This window comes from Salmo trutta, chromosome 27, assembly GCF_901001165.1.
Source record: "Salmo trutta chromosome 27, fSalTru1.1, whole genome shotgun sequence".
NCBI classification, from domain to species: Eukaryota; Metazoa; Chordata; class Actinopteri; order Salmoniformes; family Salmonidae; genus Salmo; species Salmo trutta.
This window is the reverse complement of record NC_042983.1, coordinates 37750877-37770821: the sequence shown is the minus strand read 5'-3', so window position 1 is coordinate 37770821 and position 19945 is coordinate 37750877. Positions and strand designations below refer to the sequence as shown.

Below are 19945 nucleotides of genomic sequence, written 5' to 3'. Positions count from 1 at the left end.
AGCTGTGGGCCGTGGTTTCATCTTGACATTACTCTGCTTTTGAGGTCTGAAAACAGAAGACAAACTTATATTAACAAATTAAATGTCCCTTTAGGATTAGAACATCATCAGCACAGTCAAAGTAGAGAAGAGTGATTAACTGGTGCCCCCGCACATTGACTCTGTACCTGTAGCCCCTGTACATGGCCTCGCTATGGTTATTTTACTGATGCTCTTTAATTATTTGTTACTTTTATTTCTTATTCTTAGTTTTTATTTATTTATCATCATTATTTTTTAACTGCATTGTTGGTTAGGGGCTTGTAAGTAAGCATTTCACTGTAAGGTCTACAGCTGTTGTATTCAGCGCATGTGACAAATTACATTTGATTTGATTTGATTTTGATTTGATGTTCTACACACAGACCTTATAGACACACGGTACATTGACTTGACTGTACAGGATGCTCTGAAGCGATCACATGCACACATCACACTGTAGACAGACAATGATGATGACATTGAACTTGATGCAGAAGACAAGCATAATAACAGGTTGCCTATTCTAAAAAAACAACACCAGAAGAAGATGAAAGACAGTGTAAGGTGTCCATACTAGGACAGCCTCAATCTCAGCAGGACTAATATGGACACCGTAACATTGAAATAAAAAAGTGGAAAGGAGTTTATAACAACTAGACATAAACCAGTGAGAAATAGAGGGACTGAAGTCAGAGAGGGAAAATACAGGACATAAACCAATGAGAAATAGAGACCTTTATACGCTACTGTACTTTCCTCAGTGGCAAAAGTGTTGTCAGCGCTGAGACAGTCTATAGAGTAGCTAGCTAAAGCTAGCACAACCACTCCTAAACCTCTGGGTCCACTAGTCAGCTCACCACAAGGAAAGCTGTGAATACTTTGGTAGCCAACTTATCTACCGTACATATGGTGTAACTATGAAAAACTGTTGATGTACAGTGGAAAGTATAGCTCTTTGCAGTCAAAGTGTCTAGGCTAAGGAACCTTTATTTTATAGATAGGCTCCCAAAAGACAAACCTATTCTATTAAAGTCTTCTGACCACTACAAAATACCTTCCTTTCACAGGACACCATTCCCGAACAACATTTCTTGACTAAATCTGCAGTTCTTGGTATTAGGACTCAATGTTGTGTACATGAGAAATATCATCCTTTCATGTACTGCAAATTCCCTCTTGTAACATGGACACTCTTACTGACAGTTGTGGCTGCTTTGTGTAATGTATTGTTGTCTCTACCTTCTTGCCCTTTCTGCTGTTGTCTATGCCCAATAATGTTTGTACCATGTTTTGTGCTGCTACCATGTTGTATTGCTACCATGTTGTTGTTATGTTGTGTTATGCTACCATGCTGTGTTGTCATGTGTTGCTGCCTTGTTATGTTGTTGTCTTAGTTCTCTTATGTAGTGCTGTCTCTCTTGTTGTGATGTGTGTTTTGTCCTACATTTATATTGTTTTTATTTTTAATCCCAGGCCCCTGTCCCCACAGGAGGCCTTTGGCCTTTTGCCTTTTGGTAGGCCGTCATTGTAAATAAGAATTTGTTCTTAACTGACTTGCCTAGTTAAATGAAGGTTAAATAAAAATATAAAAACACTAACCCTAACCCACTGATAAAACTAACCCTAACCCACTGATATAACTAACCCACTGATAAGACTAACCCACTGATATAACTAACCCTAACCCACTGATAAAACTAACCCACTGATAAAACTAACCCACTGATAAAACGAACCCTGTCACGGCTGTCGAAAGGATCGGACCAAAGTGCAGCGTGTGTTTCGTTCCACATATTTATTTAATCCGTGAAAACTATGCAATACATCAAATAACTGAAATCTACAAAACAACAAATCGTGACGCAGAGGAGAAACAAACACTAGTCACAAATATTCACCCACAAAAACAGGTGGGACAAACATCAACTTAAATATGACCTCCAATTAGAGACAACGACGAACAAAACCAACATAGAAATACAAAACTAGAAACTGAACATAGAAATACAAAACATAGACAAACACCTCCTGTCACGCCCTGACCTACTCTACCATAGAAAATAACCCCTTACTATGGTCAGGACGTGACAGTACCCCCCACAAAGGTGCGGACTCCGACCGCACCTACACAAAACAACAAAACCCCCCCAAACAACAACCCCCCCACCCAAAAAAACAAAAACACAAAGGAAGGGTAGGGTGGGTGACTAATGTCTTTGGTGGCTCAGGTGCAGTACCCAGAACCTTCTTATCCAGCGCATCCCCCTGTGGAGGAGGCGGCTCGGGTTCAGGGCGTAACCCCCACTCCACCCGCCGATCTCTCTGATCTTGCACCACCGGACTGTAGATCATCGCCGGAGGCTCTGGGTTGCAGGCCGCCGCTGGAGGTTCTGGGCTGCAGGCCACCGCTGAAGACTCCGGACTGGGGAGCGTCGCTGGAGGCTCCGGACTGGAGAGCGTCTCTGTATGTTCCGGACTGCTCTCTGTATGTTCCGGACTGGAGAGCGTCTCTGTATGTTCCGGACTGGGGACCGTTGCGGCAGGCTCCGTGCCATGGATCATCACTACAGGTTCCGCGCAATGGATCATTACTGGAGGCTTTGTGCCATGGACCATCACTGGAGGCTCTGGGCCATGGATTATCACAGGAGGCTTCATGCCATGGATCATCCCTACAGGCTCCGGGCCATGGATCATCACTGGAGGCTTCGTGCCATGGATTATCACTACAGGCTCCGGGCCATGGATCATCACTGGAGGCTTCGTGCCATGGATTATCACTGGAGGCTTCGGACCATTGATCATCCCTGGAGGCTTCCTACGTGGAGCTGGGACCGGTCTCACCGGACTGGGGAGACGCACAGGAGACTGGGTGCGCAGAGCAGGCACAGGGTATACTGGGCTGTGGAGGCGCACTGGAGGTCTGGAGCTTAGGGCTGGCACACCCCGTCCTGGCTGGATGGTTATTTCAGCCCAGCAAGGGCGGAGCGCTGGCACAGGACGAACTGGGCTGTGCTGGTGAACGGGGAGTACCGTGCGTAGAGCAGGTGCAGGATAACCTGGGCCGAAGAGACGCACTGGAGACCAGATACGCTGAGCCGGCGTACTTCTTCCTGGCTGACGGCCAACTCTAGCACGGCAACGGTGAGGAACTTGCACCGAGCGCACCGGGCTGTGAGTGCGCATTGGCGACACAGTGCGTATCACCGCATAACACTGTGCTTGCTCGGTCACTCGCTCCCCACGGTAAGCACGGGGAGTTGGCTCAGGTCTCCAACCTGACTCTGCCAATCTCCCCGTGTCGTCCCCCCCCCCGCCCCCATTTTTTTGGGGGGGTGCCTCTCGCACTTGTCTCTTGGTGGATATAGCGCCTCGTAGTATCGCAGCTCCGCTCTTGCTGCCTCGATCTCCTCCTTAGGACGGCAATACTCCCCAGCCTGCCTCCAGGGTCCTTTCCCGTCCAATATCTCCTCCCAAGTCCATTTGTCCTGCTGATCCATACCACACTGCTTGGTCCTTTGGTGGTGGGTGATTCTGTCATGGCTGTCGAAAGGATCGGACCAAAGTGCAGCGTGTGTTTCGTTCCACATATTTATTTAATCCGTGAAAACTATGCAATACATCAAATAACTGAAATCTACAAAACAACAAACTGTGACGCAGAGGAGAAACAAACACTACTCACAAATAATCCACCACAAAATCAGCTGGGACAAACATCAATTTAAATATGACCTCCAATTAGAGACAACGACGACCAGCTTCCTCTAATTGGAGATCATACCAAACAAAACAAACATAGAAATACAAAACTAAAAACTGAACATAGAAATACCAAACATAGACAAACACCCCCTGTCACGCCCTGACCTACTCTACCATAGAAAATAACCACTTACTATGGTCAGGACGTGACAAACCCTAACCCACTGATAAGACTAACCCTAACCCACTGGTAAAACTAACCCTAACCCACTGATTAAACTAACCCACTAGTAAAACTAATCTTAACCCACTGGTAAAACTAGCCCTAACCCACTAGTAAAACTAGCCCTAACCCACTGGTAAAACTAACCCTAACCCACTGGTAAGACTAAACCTAATCCACTGATAAAACTAACCCCAACCCACTGATTAGACTAACCTTAACCCCTCTGGTAAGACTAACCCTAACCTACTGGTAAGACTAACCCTAACCTACTGGTAAAACTAACCCTAACCCACTAAACTAACCCTAACCCACTAAACTAACCCTAACCCACTAAACGAACCCACTTGCATTTAACTTACCCTTTTTGAATTTCGCTGTGTTGAAAGTCGGAAGACAGGTTTAACTGTGTTTCTACTTTGTGTGGTACTACTGTACCATACCACTACCAAGCAATGCCATGATGCAGCGTTGAACATGTACAGTCGTCTTTAAAATGTGTTTCATTCAATCTGAAATAAACTCCAACCTAGACTCATAGGAAACACAAGTGAAATAGGCACAAGAGTAAAGGTATGTTTTCTATGCTAATACAGTGCTTGTTGTCTAGTACACTCGGTCGATGAAAAATGGCATCTGTCTGAGAGCAAAGCAACAAATGCTCCTTAAATCAAACACAGAGAAATGGACAACAGAGGAAAATACTTGAGGTGAGGCAGACGGAGGTCAAGTGGATTTCAACTACTCAGGTTTTATAATGGGAGAACTTTAGATGGGAAAGAGGAAGAAAGCAGGAAAGTGCCTGTAGGTGCAGTAGCCAGAGAAAAGTCAATTATACAGCACTATGAGAGACATCAAGCACTACTCAACTCCACTAGTTTTCAACATTTTCAAGCCCCCCCCCCCAAAAAAAAAATCATAATCATTTTTATGAACTCCTCCCAGCGTAAAGTTATGTCTAATTTCATGGAAATGGACTAGAGAAATAGAAAAAGGTAATGATAAGAAAAGTTAAGAGACAATTACGTTTAGGGAAGAAACAGAGAGGGGCATACTAGAGGCAGCCTATACACAAACTATTCAAAGCCTGGATGCAATATAATAGAATCCAACAGAATCCAACAGAAACACAGTCTTTTTTATTTCCAACGCAAACATATTAAAGTACCAATCTAGATGCAAAGTGTATGGACCCATTAGAGTGGGATGATGAGGTCTACATACGTATTGCTTTCAGGATCATATTAGAAGCATTGCAGGCTTTTAAGCCTCATGGATTTCTCCTAAATATTGGAGGAAACTGTTATTAGTGCAGACATAGACAGGGCTCAAGCCTCTAAAAGCACAAAAATCAATCTGGGGAAACGAGGCTGAATCTATACTGTTATGGGTTTTATATTCAGAGTATACTCCCCATCCATCTAGCTGGGACTTAATGCAGCGGCTGGATCACACAAGCCCAATGAGAGCATTTAAACTATGGGCAGCAGCGCTGCGCAACCAAGAAATATGAACGGACGGATCCTATGACCATCAATCCCAGTGATCATGTAAATGCATGCTAAGGCTAATGCTCATGATATAGGTACAGCGCTAGGCTTTCCTAAGACTTTTCTAACAACATGCATGGATTTATTTGATTTCCTTTAAACGTGTCATATCCATTAGAGGTTTTCTGTCTAACAAATGTGGAATTTCTTGCTGCTTTTCTCAAATGTGTGAGTTTCAGAGTTTGTTGAATACTGAAGAGTGTGCAGTTAAGTCAATAGTCAATGAGTTGGTGTCCGACTGGTTAAACAACAGACAAATATATAACAAAAAACAGGTAGAGGAGGATTTAACAGATACAAATATACATATGAATACTGTACTGTGTAAAACCAAACCAGAGTCTTTGATGAGAATCTTAGAAACATACACTATATATACACAGAAATATTTAGACACCCCTTCAAATTAGTGGATTTGGCTATTTCACTCACACCCATTGCTGACAGGTGTATAAAATCGAGAACACAGCCATGCAATCTCCATACACACACATTGGCGGTAGAATGGCCTTACTGAAGAGCTCAGTGACTGTCAACATGGCACCGTCATAGGATGTTACCGTTCCAACAAGTCAGTTTGTCAAATTTCTGCCCTGCTTAGCTGCCCCAGTCAACTGGAAGAGCTGTTATTGTGATGGGAAAAGTCTAGGAGCATCAACGGCTCAGCCGCAAAGTGGTAGGCCACACAAGCTCACTCACTACCAAGTTCCAAACTGCCTCTGGAAGCAATGTCAGCACAAGAACTGGTCGTCGGGAGCTTCATGAAATGGGTTTCCATGGCTGAGCAGCCGCACACAAGCCTAAGATCACCATGCACAATGCCAAGTGCCGGCTGGAGTGGTGTAAAGGTTGTCGCCATTGGACAGTGGAAATGCGTTCTTTGGAGTTATGAATCATGCTTCACCATCTGGCAGTCCGACAGACGAATCTGGGTGTGGCAAATGCCAGGAGAACGCTACCTTCCCCAATGCATAGTGTCAACTGTAAAGTTTGGCGGAGGAGAAATAATGGTCTCGGGCTTTTCATGATTCAAGCTAGGCCCCTTAGTTCCAGTAACGCTACAGCATACATTGACATTCTAGACGATTCTGTGCTCCCAAATTTGTGGCAACAGTTTGGGGAAGGCCCTTTCCTGTTCCAGCATGACAATGGCTCCATGCACAAAGCGAGGTCCATACAGAAATGGTTTGTCGAGATCAGTGTAGAAGAACTTGACTGGCCTGCACAGAGCCCTGACCTCAACCACATTGAATACCTTTATGATGAATTAGAACGCCGACTGCGAACCAGGCCTAATCGCCCGCACTAATGCTGAATGGAAGCAAGTCCCCGCAGCAATGTTCCAACATCTAGTGGAAAGCCTTCCAGGAAGAGTGGAGGCTGTTATTGCAGCAAAGGGGGACCAACGTCATATTAATTCTTATGATTTTGGAATGAGATGTCCGACGAGCAGGTGTCTACATACTTTTGGTAATGTAGTGTATTTCTCCAAATAATATCTACGGCATAGCCTCGTTCAAAGGGAGCGCGTCATACGATGCAAGACACATATCAGCTTTTTCTCTGTACTAAAAGTGCTCCATGTAGAAAACTTGACTGCTGACAAGAATCTGCCTTGTGGGGAATCATTGGTGGCTCGTTTCAGCTCGTTGTTATTGATACCATGTCTTTGTTTTGAGGTGTTTTGACTAATGTCATGTCTATGCTAAAATGGCTTAAATTCACTAGCTAGCCAACAAACAACTGTAACAATGTATTTGAGAGACAACAAGTGTTCATTGTGCAAATGTATTTATGTTTTTAATAAACATTTGGTGACAAAAAAATATAGAGTTTACATGTTGTCAACAGTCTAAGCCAATCCTGTCTGTTTTGCCCCATAGTTGAGCAAGCATCAATTTTGTTGCTAAATAACCAACCCATCTATGAACAGTGGACTAGTATTCCTTTAGTGAGATTTAACAGATTTATTACAAGCAGTCTGTGGTAACACATTTCTATCCAGTGTTTTCACTTTAGTTGAAACTTTTAGTCCAATGCCGGTCAGTAATTACAGACAAACACACAGTAAACAAGGTGCTTTTCCCACATGTCAACAACACATAATTGGCTTCTCTTGGAAAAGAGTCACACTTCTTTTTATGTTATTAAGACTAAGGCCCAATTTTCCATGGGGGTTGAAGATTTCTGTTATTTTTATTAGTGTCAAAAATCTCAACAATTCCGGAGGGTTGGTAATTACGTCAGCTCTTGGTAATTATGCTAGCTCATACGTAGTTACGCTAGCTCATGATCGTCATCATTTGTCACTATCTTTTCTATAAACTTCCTGAAAACATGGTCTATAACTCAGGTATTGACCTTAATTGTTTAAGTTTGATGTGAAGCTTCTACAGTGTAATACGGTGTCCGTATTAGGACAGCCTCAATCTGAGGCCTAATATGGCCACCGTATAGGAAAACTGTTCAATATGGGGTAATTCTGACCCAATGTAGCGTAAATGGCTCGTAATTCCCTTTTTATGCACTTCTCGCTATGCGTATTTTGACCTTGAACTTAAAGTGGAACTGACAGCGTTTTAGCAACATTAAATATGATTAAAATCTGTTCACATACACCCCCAGGAAGAATATGATGCCTTTTTTTATACAAGCGAGTACTTAGATATTGTCCTTTTCATGTTTTCATAATTTTATAGATGTTTGGGAATGACAGAGTAAATTATTGGTGAACATTTTATAGCAATATAGAGTGGGAATGAGGACGTGCATTTGGACAATTAATAGACACTGCAGTAAATAAAATTGCCATAGCCAATCAGAGCTACAATAGGCCTATAGGCAAATAAGCCCTTTGCCACAAGGGCCTGCCATCTTTTACTTTAACCTGGACTGTGTTTACAGGCACCATTTAAAAAAATATATTATTTAACTTTTATTTAACTAGCCTACCCCGGCCAAACTTCTGAGGACCCATGCCAAATCTTTTCAGTCTCCGGAAGGGAACTGGCGTTGTCATGTCCTCTTCACGAATGTCTTGGTGTGTTTGGACCATGATAGTTTGTTGGTGATGTGGACACCAAGGAACTTGAAGCTCTCGACCTGCTCCACTACAGACCGGTCAATGAAAATGGTGTGCTCGGCTCTCCTTTTCCTGTAGTCCACGATCATCTCCTTTGTCTTGATCACGTTGAGGGAGAGGTTGTTGTCTCTGAGCTCCTCCCTATAGGCTGTCTCATCGTTGTCAGTGATCAGGCCTAGCACCATTGTGTTAGGACTTTAGTGTTAGTTTACTTTCAATTTGTAGCCTTCATTTTGCATCATTCCATTCTGTTGACCTTTCTTTCCTCTGTCACGTCAGTGTAGTTGTTCCTGAAGGTCACTAGCATTAGTGGATCATATTAGGCTAACGTTGTGTAGTAATATGGGATATGTATTCTATTTGAATCATTATGGAACTCAGACCACATGTAGCAGTTTAAACCTGAAGCCTGCCACATGTCATACAGTTCCATGATTAATGAGGACTAGGCTAGATTTATAGCCCTTTTTCCACCTTCCAATACTTCATGGATTGAAATTCATCAATATATTTAGTGTACAAAAGGCTCTCCAAACCTGTTTTTTACGATTCATACATAGTTTCCTAACCTAAAAAATGTGCCTAAATAAACTACAAGATCAGAGTATTTATTAAATCTACCAGTTGGTGCTGGAACGGAGACGAATACGCATATATTTAGATAACTTTCTTTCATTGATCGCTAATATTCTGAACCCGTTCTCTCAATGTATTCTACTGAGTCTGTCGACACAAATTTAATTAAAGGTACATCGTATTTAAAGGGATGGCTTAATAAGATACATTTACTGAAAACCCTATTGAATGACACATCCACCAGAAAATCTGTTAGCCAGCAAATGGGAGGGTTTTCAGCTGTTGAAGTACATTATTCAGTGTGCGCAAGGTAGCCACACCTGTAGAGCACATTACCTGCCTGCCACTGCATACTTTGGGACGGATTCTGCCGGAACAGGTTTTGGACCGTTTCATTCCGGACACCCATTTGCCAGGATCCAGCATGAAAAATAATGTTCACTTTTATTATAATTTTTACATTGCAATCAGAGGACTTTGACTCCTCTTTAATTCACCCTAAACAAAACCTAATGTGAAAACATGCCTGATATTCTAAAAATGGATTCACGTGGAGCCAGCCCGGGTATATGGTTTGTGCTACATTGTAGCCTATATAGACCAACGTGTGGCCATTGCTGTGGTGAGAGAAAGAAGCGTGCCTGTATCTCTCACAGAATTACTGTAAAATTTGATTCACTTTCTATGATCTCTCTCCCTCTCTCTGCGCTGATATACATGAGCCTTCAACTCTGATCTTTACAGTGTTCCACTTCATCATGTATTTCCTTAACGATTCATAGCCACGGGAAGTGTACTGGAGGTACACTTGATATACATTTGCCAAAGTTATAGAATTACTGCTCTCTGTTCAGAAATAAATTAAATCATTCCGAATACTACACCTGGAGTGAACCTATATTTAGTCACAGAGGATCAATAGCTTCTTTTTAAAAATAACCTAGCTGTGGATTGTGTGCAGCCCAATCACAAGGAATGCTTACAGTTGGGAACGCGTGGCAAATCTGTCAGTGAATAGGATGCAGCTAAAACAGGCCTTTCGCAATATTTCAAATACAATTGCGGGAAAACACTGGCAGAAAGCAAATGGCTCCTGCTGAAAAGAGAAGAATCTAATCTGTCTGTAGGCTACCAAGTTATCAACTTCCAAATAGACCTATTCAGCGAACATCATTGTTTTACAAAGAAAAACAAGAGAGATAAGCTTTTGGCAAGAGCGCATTGGCCATCACTGGTGAGTGAGCTGTGCATCATTGGGTGAGTCAGTGAAACTGGAAAGCTTTTTTAGGACTATAATTTCCTCTTCATATTGTACAATGTGTGTGTCTCCGTACAACTAGGCTTAGGCAATTGATGGATTCAAGACAGGGTAGTTTTTATTGATCTCAGATTCTCAGTTTGTCAGTATCAAGTAGCCTGTCATTTCAATCATTTGTGAGGTATTAAAAATATTCTACTAGAAGTCTCCAATAATCTAAAATTATGTAGTATTTCATGAAATTGGTTTATAAAAGCAAAACAACAAATAAATCCTTTGCAACTTCTGCAAGTGCCTCTACTGTGCTGCTCTATACCAGTATGCAAAAGTGTTGATAACGCATGCAATGTTTTATTATAAAGGTGATTTTTGTTTTATGCGTTTCGGTACCTCAGAGCCCCCCTGGGTCAACCCCGTCTCAAGCTCATTTTTTGTTCCGGCACCTCCCAATTTACAAATGAAGCACTGGCGCCTGCATTAGGTAAGTCTGAATACCAACTACTGAGAAGTACGTAGGAAAGGCATACATTTCCTAAGTCTGAATCAGGCCCATAGTGCATCTTGTGGTCAAAAATGTATAATAATATGCATTGTTTTCTCTCCCTGTTAACGTTCTACAGATATGTATACCACCATCAATAGACACATTTAAAGGATAAAACATTTTCTGTTCACATGTTTGATGAAGATGCTCACAGGCATACTTTGTTTTGTAAGTACACATATATGTCTGTCCTTATCCTACCTCATTTGCACACACTGTACATAGACCTTTTTTGTCTATTGTGTTATTGACTGTACGTTTGTTTATTCCATGTGTAACTCTGTGTTGTTGTTTGTGTCGCACTGCTTTTCTTTATCTTGGCCAGGTTGCAGTTGTAAATGAGAACTTGTTCTCAACTGGTCTACCTGGTTAAATAAAGGGGATATAAAAAGTGTATTGCTGATGTTGCATGTGTATGAGAGTGTAACAGTATAGCTTCCATCCCTCTCCTCGCCCCAACCTGGGCTCGAACCAGGGACCCTCTGCACACATCAACCACTGACACCCCACGAAGCATCGTTACCCATCGCGCCACAAAAGCCGCGGCCCTTGCAGCGCAAGGGGAACAACTACTTAAGGTCGCAGAGCGAGTGACATCACCGATTGAAACGCTATTAGCGCACACCACCGCTAACTAACTAGCCATTTCACATCGGTTGCAAGAGCAGGAGGAAGAGCGGGAGGTGAAGGAGGACAAGCAGGTGGAGCAGGAGGAGGAAGAAGAGTTAGTGGAGGAAGATGTTTACTCACTCTGCATACAGAGTCCGTCAGTACAGTTCTGGGACTGTAGGACCATACCCTCGCAGTCCTTGCCTCCATTTTTGGGTGCAGGGGCATTGCATTCTCTCCTGCGCCAGTGAGTGCACTCTGTACCACAAGTAGACCACTTACTCCACTCTGTCCACAACCCGTCAACTGTAGGGGAGAGTGAGAGATACAGGGTTCACTGGGATACAATATCAACACAGTTGATCTGGCTCTGAAGGTAAAATACAGAACAATACAATACAGAACAATACAATACAGAACAATACAATATAGTACAGTACAGAGTTAAATGGAGTAGTATAGTATAAAACAGAATATATTATAATATACTATAGAACAGAACAGAATATATTATAATATACTATAGAACACAACAGAATATATTATAATATACTATAGAACACAACAGAATAGAACAGAGTAGACTAGAACAGAACACAACAGAACACAACAGAATATATTATAATATACTATAGAACACAACAGAATATATTATAATATACTATAGAACACAACAGAAGAGAACAGAGTAGACTAGAACAGAACACAACAGACTAGAACAGAGTAGACTAGAACAGAACACAACAGAATGGATCAGAATAGACTAGAACAGAACACAACAGAATAGAACAGAATAGACTAGAACAGAACACAACAGAATAGAACAGAATAGACTAGAACAGAACACAACAGAATAGAACAGAATAGACTAGAACAGAACACAACAGAATAGAACAGAATAGACTAGAACAGAACACAACAGAATAGAACAGAATAGACTAGAACAGAACACAACAGAATAGATCAGAATAGACTAGAACAGAACACAACAGAATAGATCAGAATAGACTAGAACAGAACACAACAGAATAGAACAGAATAGACTAGAACAGAACACAACAGACTAGAACAGAATAGAACAGAACACAACAGAATAGAACAGAATAGACTAGAACAGAACACAACAGAATAGAACAGAATAGACTAGAACAGAACACAACAGAATAGAACAGAATAGAATAGAACAGAACACAACAGAATAGAACAGAATAGACTAGAACAGAACACAACAGACTAGAACAGAATAGAACAGAACACAACAGAATAGATCAGAATAGAATAGAACAGAACACAACAGACTAGAACAGAATAGAACAGAACACAACAGAATAGAACAGAATAGACTAGAACAGAACACAACAGAATAGATCAGAATAGAATAGAACAGAACACAACAGAACAGAACAGAACAGACTAGAACAGAACACAACAGTATGCGTGTCAATACCAGTGCAGAGGGAGGTACAGGCCAGCTTCTGGGTTGCCTGTCCATCACAGGGGGCTCCTCCGTTGAGCGGGGCGGGATTGGTACAGCTGCGGGTACGCTTTTGGTAACCGCGGCCACAGCGACTGTTACACACTGACCACTCTGTCCATGTCGACCAGCCACCGTTCACTATGGTAACAGAGAACGGAGAGAATAAATGTCTACACACGCACAAAAACATTTGAATCTCGTCTTATATTTGAATCTTGGTCCCATTTTTTTTTAAATTGTTGACGTGTGATCAGAGGGATATGTCAGTATAGGCAGGGCTAAAAGCACATTTCATTTCTTCCCGGTACGGGACCTTCTACAGCGGGTTCCAAAATGATTCACACCCTTGATAAATATGAGCAATAATGACTGTATAAAATAAATAAATAATAAAATACTGAGCTACATTTTATCCTCAAAATATAGGGAAATATATATTATTTTATACTAATAAAATTGCTCTGAGAAAGAGATTTTGTTGATCAAGTAATATTTTAGTCAAAGGGTCAAAATTATTGACACCCCTAAAGATCCTTGGAAATAAAGTAGCCAAAAGTGTAGTATTTGTTCCCATATTCCTAACAAACTGCAAATGCATCCAACAAATATGTAGAGTCACAAGCTTAATGTAGGTAGTCCTTACATCATAATGTAGAAATATGGGACCAAATACTAAACTTTTGACAACTTTATTTATAAGAATCTTTAGGGGTGTCAATAATTTTGACCCATACCTTGAGTTTTTTTTATTATTACTTTTTAAACAAAATATCTGTCTCTGAGCAATTGTATTAGTATAAAATAATATAATTTTCCATTTTTTAAGCATACTATACAGCTCAGTATTTGAATTATTTATTTTACAGTCATTATTGCTAATCTTTATCAACGGTGTCAATCATTTCAAACCCCACTGTAACTGTGCATGCACCATTTTTTATGGGCTTGTGGCTCTGGAGGAGGCAAACCCTCTTGCCGAGTCCTTCCAACACCTTTCTTGCACTTTTGGGAGGATAATGGAGCTCAGCTGAGGGTAATAAGTCAATCAAGTGTGTGATTGGCTGGACAATCAGCCCAACAGTTGATTAGGCTACTGCTCTCATTTGATGGAGATGATTGGAGACAGCAGCAGACAGGTTGGGGCAGAAGGACACTCAGTTTAAGATAACGGTTGTTATTTAAAGTTATACTTAAGTTTCTTATTTGTAAGCAGTTTTGTTGGTCAATTATGAAATACAACTTAAGTTTGAACTGCCTCACTGACCCTGAGACATTTTACATTTACATTTTAGTCATTTAGCAGACGCTCTTATCCAGAGCGACTTACATTTCATTTCATGCATTTTATTATTATATATATATATTTTTGTACTGGCCCCCCGTGGGAATCGAACCCACAACCCTGGCGTTGCACACACCATGCTGGCGTTGCAAACGCCATGCTCTACCAACTGAGACCATGGCAAAGGTTTCTCCCCTGGCTCTGTCACAGGGTCTAATAATAAAGACGTCATATCGTATAACCTTAAATGTATTACCTTTTAATGGGGCATGAACACCACCAACCAGGCATGATGTTTTCATCTGATTGGCAGCATTCCTGCAATTCTACACATTTTGCAATGGCTTAAGCCGCGTACTTATACTATCTGAGTGAATCAAAATATAACACAATCCACTGGGGGCCCAATGCCATGAATTTTAGATTCTCCCTGACTGTCTAGTTTTATTCTGGTGGTTGCTAGTTCTCAGAATGATCTTATTTAAAAATGTATAGCTCCAATATATTTTCTATATAATGTATATCTGGTTTTAGTTTACACTGAAAACGTTTTACCATCCCGTATTTAAGTATTTAAAAAACAATTGGAACGGCAGACACGATTTATCAGCGGTGGCCCGCAGCTACTAAATAAACATAGGGGAAACACTGCCTCCATTTGATGAATGGAAAGAGTCTATTGAAACACGAAAGAGTAATGACATTTGCCAATTGTCATTAGGTTTATACTACCATTCAAAAGTTTGGGGTCACTTAGAAATGTCCTTGTTTTTGAAAGAACATTTTAAAAAATTGTCTGTTAAAATAACATCAATTTGATCAGAAATACAGTGTAGACATTGATAATGTTATAAATTACTATTGTAGCTGGAAATGGCTGATTTTTAATGGAATATCTACATAGGCGTACAGAGGCCCATTATAAGCAACCATCACTCCTGTGTTTCAATGGCACGTTGTGTTAGCTAATACAAGTTTATAATTTTAAAAGGCTAATAATGTTAGCACAGCTGAAAACTGTGGTGGTGATTAAAGAATCAATAAAACTGGCCTTCTTTAGACTAGTTGAGTATCTGGAGCATCAGCATTTGTGGGTTCGATTACAGGATCAAAATGGCCAGAAAAAAATAGCTTAATTCTGAAACTCGTCAGTCTATTCTTGTTCTGAGAAATTAAGGTTATTCCATGCGAGAAATTGCCAAGAAACTGAAGATCTCATACAACGCTGTGTACTACTCCCTTCACGGAACAGTGCAAACTGGCTCTAACCAGAATAGAAAGAGGAGTGGGAGGCCCCGGTGTACAACTGAGCAAGAGGACAAGTACATTAGAGTGTCTAGTTTGAGAAACAGACGCCTCACAAGTCCTCAACTGGCAGCTTCATTAAATAGTACCAGCAAAACACCAGTCTCAACGTCAACAGTGAAGAGGCAACTCCTGGATGCCTGCCTACCCTTATTGGCCAACGTGCAATCATTGGAAAACAAACTGGACAATCTATGATTAAGACTATCCTACCAACGGGATGTTAAAAACTGTAATATCTTATGTTTCACCGATACGTGGCTGAACTACAACACGGATAATATAGAGCTGGCTGGCTTCTCTGTGCATCGGCAGGACAGAGCAGCTACGTCTGGTAAGACGAGGGACGGGGGTGTGTGTCTATTTGTTAATAACTGCTGGTGTGTGATGTCTAATATTAAAGAAGTCTCGAGGTATTGCTCGCCTGAGGTATAATACCTCATGAAAAGCTACAGGTACCCCCTGTATATAATCTCCACATTGACTCGGTACAGTTACCCCCTGTATATAGTCTTCACATTGACTCGGTACCGGTACCCCTTCTTTATAGTCTCCACATTGACTCAGTACCGATACCCCCTGTATATGGTCTCCACATTGACTCGGTACCGGTACCCCCTGTATACAGTCTCCACATTGACTCGGTACAGGTACCCCTTCTTTATAGTCTCCACATTGACTCAGTACCGATACCCCCTGTATATAGTCTCCACATTGACTCGGTACCGGTACCCACTGTATATAGTCTCCACATTGACTCGGTACCGATACCCCCTGTATATAGTCTCCACATTGACTCGGTACCGATACCCCCTGTATATAGTCTCCACATTGACTTGGTACAGGTTTGTTTACGCTCACATGGAATAGTGTTTGGTACAGTATTTGATATTTGGGAGGATTTGAGGATTAATCATGTGAAGAAACTCTCCCTCTCCCCATTTTGTCAAAAAGCCTTCTCTCATTTCTATCCCTTCAGTTGCCGTATCAAAGACAGAGAGAGAGAGAGCGAGGGAGAGAAGGAACACTGGAGACGGAGAACAGGGTGGATTCCAACAAAGTCATCAGAGGCTGAGCAGACATCAAAGCTTTCTCCGTTACTCCCCCTCCCATTTCTAACGGCGATAATGACTGTTTAAACGCGCGGCAGCTCAGGAGTCCCACGCCTATTACATGCAGACACACGCGCACGAACCCGCACAAACACACACACGCACTCCGACGCTTTCCCACGTGTTTGTCTTCACTCCGCTATCCCTACAGCACTCATTAGTTAACAGCGCATCCTCAGACTCTGCAGCAACAAACTCTCCTTCCTACTGCTATAATAACCTCCCATCACACTATGTCAGTTCTCAGAAAATGCAGAGGAAACAGAGTCCACACGATCCGGCACTGGGTTGAGCTCCTATGGACAACAATTCCAATGTGACAGTGACAAAAGGCCTACGGGAGAGAGCGGCTTGACTAAGACTTAATTAATATATGCCATTTAGAAGATACTTTCAGCCAAAGCAACTTGCAGTCATGGTTGCATACATTTTCTGGTATGGGTGGCCCCAGTGGGAATCAAACCCACAACCTTTGGCTTTGCAAGTGCCACACTCTACCAACTGAGGCACATAGGACCTTAAAGTTTCCTCTTTCATACAAATATGAAATGTGTATTCATGTTTAGCTGAATAGTTAATTCTGTTGGTTTTCAATGAATGTGTCTGTCAGTAGGAAATGAAATACGAACCAAACTGTTCTCTATTTAAAGGGTAATCTGAAATTGGTGAATCCATTTTTGGAATTTCAAATTGTTGATATATTGCCATTGATTCTTGAAGAATCTAACTTTTCTCCAGCCCTATCCCTCAGCTGTTTAAAACAGTGGTGCGGTGCCAGCTGTGGTGTTATTTGAATTGTAGTTGTAGTTGAGTGGCCTGCAGTGAAGCACGTGTTGAGCCTGATGTCTGGTAGAAATGGGAAAGTGTTGAAGATGAAATTCATCGTGACCTATCTCTCACTATGTGTGTGTGTGTGTGTGTGTGGGGGGGGGGGGCACGTGTGTGTGTGTGTGTATGTGTGACCTATCTCTCACTACATCCATCTGAAAAGCAGCAGGAAACTGCTCCATCACAATGGGAGTAATACGTTGCTTCTCCTGAAAAATATATATTTCTCCTTCTCCGAACTGGTGCTGGCCCTCTGAAAAGAGCCCTGGCCCTATGAAAAAAAGCCCCCTGAACTGGTGCTGGCCCTCTGAAAAAAGCCCTGGCACTATGAAAAAAGCCCTCTGAACTGGTGCTGGCTTTCTGAAAAGAGCCCTGGCCCTATGAAAAAAGCCCTCTGAACTGGTGCTGGCCCTCTGAAAAAAGCCCTGGCACTATGAAAAAAGCCCTCTGAACTGGTGCTGGCCCCCTCAAAAGAGCCCTGGCCCTATGAAAAAAGCCCCCTGAACTGGTGCTGGCTTTCTGAAAAAAGCCCTGGCACTATGAAAAAAAGCCCTCTGAACTGGTGCTGGCCCTCTGAAAAAAGCCCTGGCACTATGAAAAAAACCCTCTGAACTGGTGCTGGCCCTCTGAAAAAAGCCCTGGCACTATGAAAAAAGCCCTCTGAACTGGTGCTGGCCCTCTGAAAAAAGTCCTCTGAGAATAACAGAGAGAAGATGATCAATATGCTCCTGTAAAGTGATGGTGGTGTTGTGGATAAAACACATAGGACATGAAGATATGCTTCTATATGCAGATACAACCTGACGTTCAGATACATTCAGTCACTATGGCTACGGCCCTCATTCACTACTTCCCACAAATCTAAAACCATTTGATTGGTAGAGGCATGGGCTAGTGGGAGTTTCCACCACATTTCTTATACCAGTCATTTCCTTTCATATCAGGGAAGTAAAGTAAGAAAAAATCACTCTTTGCGAGGAAGGAGAGATAATTGGGACATAGCCATGGTTCTTTGTTGTGGACCCTGGGCTTGTGTGCTCAGACATTTGGAACACACACACACAGGCTCGTTTAGGATCTGGCCCGGGATCGGTGGGTTTTAATTGGTAAGGGTCAGGTGGGAACATTAGGCATGTTACAGAGAGCATGTTGGCTGGATGAGCAGGCTCATTACATTGAGCAGAGGGAGGTTTTCTTGGCTAATCGTGCTGATTAGGTGGAAAGCGTGCTATGGGTGACTGACGATGAGTGTTGTTTATGGTTATGGGGAAATGTACAGTAATTGGTTTGTCAGTTTATCGGTTGGTCTGTGTTCACCATTGTGGACAGGTATGACTGTCTGGGTGATAAATAGTATAGTATCATCCCAAATGGCACCCTATTCCATTTATAGTGCACTACAGATGTAGGATCTTTATTTGAGGCAGTTTACTACAACAGGAAAATAATGCTGCAGCAACAGGAAATGTGAAACATTATGTGGATTATAATTAATGGGCATTTTGGTAGGGTTGTCTGAAATTTCAAAATGGAAATTACAAACCTCAAATACAAGTTGAAAATGTTCAGCATTGCAGTCAAGTTCTCTGGCAACAGGGTGATCAAATTAAGACCCTACATCTGTATGTAGGGAATAGGGCTACAGAATGATGATCTGGTTATGTTGATTGATAGTGGTTTGGTAAAGATGACCGTCTATGTTATGGAGACAGACACAGTACATACATACAACTGTATTGTACATATATATTAGAGATGTAACCTAGTAGCTAGCTTACAGAGCTGATGCAGGTGATGGGAGAGAAGGATACTAAGATTGAGGATCAATGAGGTAGAGTTGATTAGAGCTGAGGCTACTGAGGTACTGTAGATCAGGACCCGTATTCAAAAACGTAGGAGTGCTGATCTAGGATCAGGTCCTCCCCCTGCCCATATTATCTTATTTATTATGATCTAAAAGGGAAAACTGATCCTAGATCAGCATTCCCACTCTGAGACACTTGATACACACAGGCTCAGGTGTAGACACAGTCTACTGACCATACAACAGGTGTCTATAGAGACACAGTCTACTCACCATACACAATAACAGTGGCAGTGGTACTTCTCCTCTTGGCAACAATGTTCTTGGCCACGCACGTATAGTTGGCCGTGTCCGACAGTCTGGCCTGCTTTATAATCAGGTTGTGGTCAATGGTGATGTAGAAATTACGGTCATCAGCCGGGTCAATGATCTCCTCGTTCTTCAACCACTCAACCTGAGATGGACACAAGGAGAAAACTGTGTGAGGAGGGAAGGAAGGAGGGAAGGAAGGAAGGAGGGAGGTAAGGAAGGAGGGAGGTAAGGACCAGGTGAAAGAGAGGACAGGAGGA

General features: G+C 42.0%; 1 protein-coding gene across 2 annotated transcripts in view; it reads right to left on the bottom strand.

Annotated features, from left to right (window-relative positions):
- The window catches only part of unc5ca (unc-5 netrin receptor Ca), a 275938-nt gene that overhangs the window by 61368 nt on the left and 194625 nt on the right, over positions 1-19945 (bottom strand). For both annotated transcript variants that reach the window (XM_029717973.1, XM_029717974.1), the window contains exons 5-7: positions 19650-19830; positions 13016-13183; positions 11710-11874 (exon numbers count right to left, since the gene is read on the bottom strand). In XM_029717973.1, coding sequence (XP_029573833.1) covers positions 11710-11874; positions 13016-13183; positions 19650-19830 — 514 coding nt within the window. The remainder of the gene's footprint in view (positions 1-11709; positions 11875-13015; positions 13184-19649; positions 19831-19945) is intronic.